We start from the raw sequence: 7,443 nt of genomic DNA, 5'->3' as shown, positions 1-7,443 counted from the left end.
TAATAATGTAATAGTTGAATAACTTAATCTTTCCACAGGTTTTGATTACAGATCTATATTGTTCAGAGAAAGACATTTTAACGGTTTCTGAGATAATCTTATTTTTGAAAGTTTGTTGTGTTTTCCTGTCATCCACAGAAACCCTCAAAGAGTGAAGCCATACCCACCTCCAAATTGTACATTATTTGTGAATATGCTAGTGAATGAAAAGAGAAGAGAGACTTGGGACTTGCTCAGCCTGAAAGGAAGAGATGGTGGGGTCTGGAGAATGAGAGTATGATTTTGTGTGTACTCTATGTTATTAGGTGTTAGATTGATTTGAATGGTAGAGCGGATGCATTTATATGTTTGTGTGTGTGGTTGAATGTGACTGCGTATGATTGTTATTAAGACAGTGTCCTCCAGACTTTTTTATTTTTCTTCCTCCAGACTCCTTGTCACCAATAGGCACCATAGCATCTTTGTTATTCACTGTACTGCCTTTATAATCACTAGAAGAAATAATCAAGTATTTATGTTTGTAATTACACCTGACTTTAAGCAAAATATTTTGTTATATTTTCTATCTGTGGTATTTATTTGTAGCTAGAGGTCATATCATTTTTATTTTTTGTCATTGCCCGCCCATACAGTCTACCTTTTGCCCTTGTGGTTCTTTCAGTTCAAATAAGACATACAGTATGTGCTATCAAAGGCATTTTTTTTTCTTTAATAGCAAGCTTTAACCCAATTATTGAAATGTTTGATGAAATTCTTGTGCTGGTATCCTGCTGGAAGAAGACATATGCTAACCATATGCTTTACAGAAACATAAGCTGAAATGTTTTTCATGTTTGAGATTTTTTGCCTTTAGTGGACAGTACAGTAGAGATTGACAGGAAACTTGGGGAGAGAGAGGGGGACTGATATGCAACGAAGGCCTCTGGCCGACTCAAACTATGGACTTTACAGTTACAAGACATGCGTCTTTCGACCTACGGTGCACCAGGACGCACCAGCTCAAATGTTTTTTGAAACTAATGTATCAAGACATGAACATCATCTACTCTCAAGTCACCTTTCACCTTACCTACCTTGAGATTTGATTGTACAGTTCATAAGCTATTGTATTTTTTGTTAAATTTTGATTCGTGAAGCAATCAACTTAAAAATCAAGAATGAAGTTTTAAATTTCTGTAAATGTACCAAATTTGATTAAATGTAGCCCCGATTCATAAAAAATATTGTGCTTTTTAAAACAAACGAGAATAAAAATTTGTATACAATCCAGGGTTCTGATTCTGTTCTGTTTACACTGTGGTTAATAAGCAGACAAGACTCACTCATCTTTCTGATCAGTAATATGTGTTGCCTGAGTTTAAGTCATGGCTTCTTCCATCTGTTTTTTTTTTTTTTTTTTGCTTGTCGTATTACACTTCGTATAACTGTAGGACAGAAATACACTAACCCTTGCTACCCCTTTTTAGAACAGTGCCATCTCAGCACATGTAACTGCTACACTTGCAGAGGAGCTCCAGCGCAGTTGTTTATGAAGCCTGGGTTGCTCCATTTCCTTCTAAAGGCTAGTTAAGTCTGGAGATAATTTCCTGTCAGCTGTGAGCTGTATTACAACCCTGCTGCTTCAGAAGGCCCTCTGCTTTGATAACTGACTCTGTGACCCCTGGCAAGCTACTGTGTAAGAAACAGGAAGCATGTACATGTGTGTATCATTTTGTACATACTGTACACACGTCAAAGCCTGGATGTGCACTGTATGTGTTTGTGTTACTGCTAACAACAGATGTGGGTTACCAAAGCAGCAGCCACGAGAGAGTTAGAGCCTGTTCAAGTTTAATGTTTGCTTTCTGCAAGTGTCATTTGTTGACCTTCTCGGTTACTTTGGCCCCTGGCAAGTGGCAGCTCAGGCCTTTAAACAAGTCCTTCACATCCCAACTACAAATTATCACTGGGATTAGAGGAGATCAAAGAGGGCTAAACTGTAACTGCATCTGGGTAATCGGTTTGATCTTAAACTGAAGATGAGAAACCAGAGCGTTGCTAGTTTAATTTCCAGCGGGGTATTCCAGCTGTATGTTGGCAGTTTACAACTAGATCAATGGAGCCTGCTAAATGAAGGCAGTCAGCCTGTAACTGCTCCAAGTGTGCTGCACTGTATCTGACCCTGCATCTGTGTGGGGGCTCTATAAATGGGGAAGACAATGTGTACACTACGGTATGCAGTGTCAAGAAAGTACTGTGCATGCAGGGAAATAAATATGAATTCTCTCTGCATTCTTACTTCCATAAATGTAAAGACGTGGTTGCAGAGAACTGGTACTGTATTGGAAAAACAAGTTATGGAACTTCACAAAAACGGCGCCCTCCCACCAAGCTCTGAGCAGGGATGGTACGATTTACCCGCCCAAACTGAATGGAAAAACTGTGTTCCTGTTGTGACAGTAAGCCAGCAATGCAGGGGACCTGGCTGCAGCAAACTATCCACAGCAGTCTCCGTGGCAACTGCATGCACGGCTGAAGAGTGATATTGTACCTCCACAGCTGCGATGAGCAGAAAGAGTGAAAAGAGAAAGGAGGGAGAGGAGGATCTTGGTTTCATGGTTTGCAGGGGGAGCTAGCATTACATGAGACCGAATCGGAGTGATGACATTGTTCCTAAGTAGCAGCTGAGTGCACCTATACATCTACCTCCGTGGAGGAAGGGCCATTCACCTGTCTGAGCTACCGCAGATGGAGCATTTGGACAAAAGGACAAACAGGCAGTTAGATAAAACCCTATCCAGTGTACTGGGCTCTGCTGTTGACACTTTGATGTGTACTGTAGGTCTCAGGTTTCTTGAGTTTTTCAGAGGAAATTAGGGATTGATTCTGGATCATTCAGGGTTCTGGGTTACAGTGTTAGCCAAGGCATGGGTGATGCTGGATCCTGGAGAAACAATACTGATAGTTATTAGTTGAAGAAAGACCACCGAGGTGGGTATGGATTAAGGAGTGAGGTGCTCTTCTGGCACTCATCTGAGGACTTTCTGAATTTCCAAGTATGCACCCTGCCTCCGTTTTTGCTGAAAGGGGAATTACCTGAGGTGAGGTACAAAAAACATTACCTTTAAGGTTTTTGTTTTTTTCTCCATGATTTTAGAATTGTCAATCATTATTTTCTTAGCCAGTGTCTTTTATATTTCTATAGTATTGCTACCACTGAGGGATTCCTGAAGTATCCATTACTTCTACAAAGAGTCAGATGGAGAAAAAATATCCAGCAATTGCAGCAAGAGAAAAAGGTAACTTCTTCAATGGAAGATAAAGTCTTACAAAAAACTATTTTTTACTGATTATGTGAATCCATGTGTATAAAATTTGACACCCTGTGTAAAGACGTGAACATCATTACCTGTGTTCTAGCTGGTTACTTTTGGTCATTTGGTATCTCATAATTTCAAAGGGGAACACTGACTTGAGCAGGGTGGAGGATTTCTCACTGTGCAGACCTGCCAGGACTTGCTCCATTCTGTGAAAAATGCTCCCACTTGCTCTGCTTGTGCACATGCCACTAAACACTTGTATGCTGATGTAATTCTTTTCCCCTAGGTCGTGTCTTAATGTTGTGTGCTGCTGCCTGCAGTGCCGTCCTGTTCTGGTAGCTGTTTGTCTGACCCAGTGTGCATAACAGACAAAAATCAAAATTTTTAATTACCAATAGCTCCAGGCTTACTGGCTGAGAGAAGAATGATGATGAAGCAGATCAGTTTAGCGTCTCATGCTGTAATTAATCAATTGGTCGAATGACAGGTCAGTTATTCAGGGTTATGTAAAATGTAATAATTTTTCAAATTTGTAGGCATATTTATGAATCGCTGATTTCCACCTTTTTGCAAAAGTCTTACTGGCAACTGAAGGTACTGAAAATACACTACTTGCACAGAACCTTGCTTTTCTGAGGTACATGAAGCTGCAGAAGGACCCCAGCTGCATACATAAATTACAGAAGCCATTTTTATAGGAAAACTTGCCACTTTAAATCTCCCTTACTGCAAATCTGTGTCATTTCTGCACTGCAAATGCAATTTACGGCACATAATGTTTATGAGATTGTGAATAAGTGTGTAGGACCTACATCTTTGTGACACCCCCCTCCCTGTCTCTAGGGCCAGGTCCTGGTCGCTATGGGCTTCCTCCAACCATTGGCTTTATTGGTCATGACTTCACCAAGCCAACAAGCCCTGCCTATTCTTTCCATGGCAGGATGAGTGACAATAGTGAGCCACTCTTTTCTTTTCTTACTTTTTGATTTGTTACAGTGGAAAAACCTTTATTTGTTCTTAATGTAAATAAATACGTTGCTGATGTCTTGGTCAATACTTTAATGTCAAAGCTATAAATGTTGGTCATAACAAAGAGAGTTAAACAAGAATAAACCAACAGAATTATTTAATCTATTTCCAGAATAATTTCATCTCATAAACACGTCACATAAAATACATCAGAATGGCATGTCCAAAGCTGTGTAATGTCAAATTAGGACCAATAGGGGGACACAACACCTAATTATTCTGTAGTTATTTCTCACCCTGTGTTCATTTAGCTAGTCTTATTTGGGGCCATTGCCTGATCAAACAAAACAAAGGACACATTATATTGAATTTTTAATAAATGTTTACATTCCCCGCAGTATATTGTGTTGACTCCAGTCCAGGGCCTCAGTACCACGTTGATGCAAAAATCACTCGCTTTGGAAAGGATGGCACACCCGCATACTCCATGTTGGGCAGAAAGAAAGCACAGAGTAAGTTCCTGCTCTTCCACTGTAAGCAAATATTTCATTTTAGTCCATATAATCCTTTACAGAGTAATATATGTTCTAATGAATTTTAAATTACAGCCTAATTCATATCTCTGTTGCAGTTAAATAATGAACTCTTTTACAAAAACCACTTGTTTTTGATACTTCTTGAGACCCAGCGTCAGCTGCTGTAACTGAAAATCTGAACCCCACTAAGTGCACTCTACCATATGGTGTTGAGTTGATGGTTTATAATTATTAAACTGTGTTCTCTTCACTAGAGGAGCTATTCCAAACACCTGGACCAGGTGCATACAGCCCTGAAAAAGCCCCACCATGCAACCTTCAGCGCAGACCCCCATGCTACACAATGGGCTCTCGCACACACTACCGCAGCATCGACTCAGTGCCTGCTCCTAATAAGTACTGTCTCCCTCCCCTCATGGGCCCTCAAGTCCCAAACAAACCAGCCAGTGCAAGCTACACAATATCAGGTAGTTACAGCACAGGTGGACCATCTGTGGATTTAGCCAAGACACCTGGACCTTGCAGATACAACAGTACGGACCCAGGTGTATATTTATCCCGACAGCCAGCATTTTCCATGCTGGGACGACACAGCTTACCCAGAGATGCCACCAACAAACCTGGTCCTGGAACTTACAATCCAGAGAGAGTGACAGCTCACAAGGCCCGGGCCCCCGCCTTCTCTCTGGGCATCAGACACTCAGAATTTGTCACCCCACTAGTTGTCAGTGTTTCTGACTGAACACCAAAAAACATAATTATCTAATTGTCGCAAAATATGCATGAGTAAACATGTGAAGAAAGTACATTTTATTTTGTTCTTCCAGCAACAAAGAACTTGTTGAACCAACCATGACTCAGTGTCAAAATTTATAATATCTAGAAATAATATATTTACATAACAAAAACATAAGTATAAAGATCAGAAAATGTTCAAACACATATTTTGGGAAAATCATGGGCTTAAGAAAAATTAAATCCTATGCCTGTATGACCACTCGGTAAATAAATCAATCATAACAAAATGACATCAAAAGACATTTAAAAAAATGCATTAAAAATGTACAATTGACAGGCAAACGTTCACCTTTATATCATTTATAAGATTATCATTCACAGTGGAATCAAGATGTTTGCCTCTCATTACCTCTAAAAATTGAGGGAGTTTGAAAGAACAAAAAACACAATACAACTAAGGGATTTCTACACTATACATTAGAACAAATGTAGAGATGCATGTAGGAGAGATGTATGGTCCAAAGACAATACAAATCAGCAAAGATGATAGCAGGTATTTTACAGATGGTTCCCCTTTAATCCTTTGGCAGAGGTCTTCTGAAAAGCAATATGTGTGGCTCTGGAGAGTAAAGCAAAGGAGAAGTATCCATCAGAATCATCTACAGTACAGTGGCTACACTGTGGTCTATATCCATCTAAGTTTCCCCCCTGTCTATTGGAACATGCTTGGGGCTGTTAGAGGATAGGTTCGGATATTTTTCATGCTCACCATAATACTATACCCAAGTTTGCAAAACAAGTGTTACTGATCACTATAATCAATCCTGTTTTCCATACTGGTCATGAAGAGATTCCTTTCAAAGTGGACTATAATGTAAGAGATGGCTGAAGCTAAAATGAGGCTTTAGCAGTCTGATTTTGACAAACAAGTGTGTAAATTAGTAAGTAGTGCATTTCTTCAGACAGAATTTCCTTGCTGAGCTGTATTGGAGAGATAGTGACACAAAAGGGAATTTTATTCTAAAAAAATACTGTAACTTTGCAAATATCCAATTGATCTGACTAACCCAGACTGCTGAAACCATACATTAGCTTTGGATGAACTCCCCCCCCTTGTGGATTTTGTCCCTGGTTTCTTGTACACCTGCTAAGAAATAATTTCTTCAAATTCATGGAAGAAAGAAATGATAACAGCAATCAATATGCTCTTTCAATGTACATATGGGCTCGTGAGTATCGTTTTAAAACAGACTTAATAAAAAATGCGAGACTGTCCGTTAAGTTCGTGGTTACCCACCTGGTTTGTGGATCATGTAGTGAATCCAGCCCTGGCTCTGTTGCACCCCCAGTCCCCTCCACTCCTCTTCTGTCATCAGGTGGGAGGAGGGCACCAGTTTAGACAGCTGCTTTGGAAGCACGACATGCCTATGTGAAGACAAATAACAAAACTGTAAAGAATGACCCACCAGGGATCAAAAAATAGACCCCCCCCTCCTTTTATTAAAACTTAACGTTAGACCCACAACGACCAAACCAAGCCGATTTTAACAACATTTAGCATGGGTCGCTGTTAAGTTGATCAGGGGGTTGTCCTGTTTGAGTATTGTTAGCAAGTTACGAATGTTAAGCTAACGCTAAGCTAAATTTATATATTTAGCACTGTCTTTGACTGAATTACCCATATCAGGCCGAAGTTGTCAACAAATGTTATCGTTATGTTGAGCCACGTAGCTAACTTAACTAATCTTACCGTAGTTTGACGTTAGCTAACTAGGTACTCGACGCAAAATAACGGACTTTTGAAACGTTAACGTTAGCAAATGCCCATAATCATACCTATACTCGAACTCCTCATCGTTGTACTTGTCAGAATAGTAAATCTGTTTTTTTGACATCTTCAG

The 7,443-nt window shown here is 39.8% G+C and overlaps 3 protein-coding genes across 3 annotated transcripts in view; 2 read left to right on the top strand and 1 right to left on the bottom strand.

Annotated features, from left to right (window-relative positions):
- The window catches only part of cpamd8 (C3 and PZP like alpha-2-macroglobulin domain containing 8), a 44,941-nt gene extending 43,701 nt beyond the window's left edge, over positions 1-1,240 (top strand). The window contains exon 44 of the mRNA XM_040129682.1: positions 139-1,240. Coding sequence (XP_039985616.1) covers position 139 — 1 coding nt within the window. The 3' untranslated portion in view covers positions 140-1,240. The remainder of the gene's footprint in view (positions 1-138) is intronic.
- A 2,539-nt stretch (positions 1,241-3,779) lies between these two features.
- odf3l2b (outer dense fiber of sperm tails 3-like 2b) lies at positions 3,780-5,546 on the top strand. Its single transcript, XM_040128581.1, has 4 exons — positions 3,780-3,786; positions 4,143-4,253; positions 4,667-4,780; positions 5,059-5,546. The coding sequence occupies exons 1-4, from the start codon at positions 3,780-3,782 to the stop codon at positions 5,544-5,546; spliced, it is 720 nt and encodes a 239-aa protein (XP_039984515.1).
- Positions 4,406-7,437, bottom strand: cks2 (CDC28 protein kinase regulatory subunit 2). Its single transcript, XM_040128420.1, has 3 exons — positions 7,379-7,437; positions 6,840-6,967; positions 4,406-6,161 (listed from the first exon to the last, which is right to left on the bottom strand). Exons 1-3 carry the CDS (start codon positions 7,435-7,437, stop codon positions 6,118-6,120), a joined length of 231 nt encoding a protein of 76 aa, XP_039984354.1. The 3' UTR covers positions 4,406-6,117.
- Between the last annotated feature and the right edge of the window lie 6 nt (positions 7,438-7,443).

This window comes from Xiphias gladius, chromosome 6 (genome assembly GCF_016859285.1).
Source record: "Xiphias gladius isolate SHS-SW01 ecotype Sanya breed wild chromosome 6, ASM1685928v1, whole genome shotgun sequence".
In the NCBI taxonomy this organism is placed as follows: domain Eukaryota; kingdom Metazoa; phylum Chordata; class Actinopteri; order Istiophoriformes; family Xiphiidae; genus Xiphias; species Xiphias gladius.
The sequence above is the reverse complement of the archived record's forward strand: the minus strand, read 5'-3'. Positions and strand labels throughout refer to the sequence as shown.

Coding starts and splice junctions, on each gene's coding strand:
- odf3l2b (XM_040128581.1), top strand. Junction 4,254..4,666: donor TGGCAGGATGAGTGACAATA/GTGAGCCACTCT, acceptor CATTCCCCGCAG/TATATTGTGTTGACTCCAGT. Junction 4,781..5,058: donor GGGCAGAAAGAAAGCACAGA/GTAAGTTCCTGC, acceptor TCTCTTCACTAG/AGGAGCTATTCCAAACACCT.
- cks2 (XM_040128420.1), bottom strand. CDS start 7,437: ATGTCAAAAAAACAGATTTACTATTCTGACAAGTACAACGATGAGGAG. Junction 6,968..7,378: donor GATGAGGAGTTCGAGTATAG/GTATGATTATGG, acceptor GTCTTCACATAG/GCATGTCGTGCTTCCAAAGC. Junction 6,162..6,839: donor CTACATGATCCACAAACCAG/GTGGGTAACCAC, acceptor TTTACTCTCCAG/AGCCACACATATTGCTTTTC.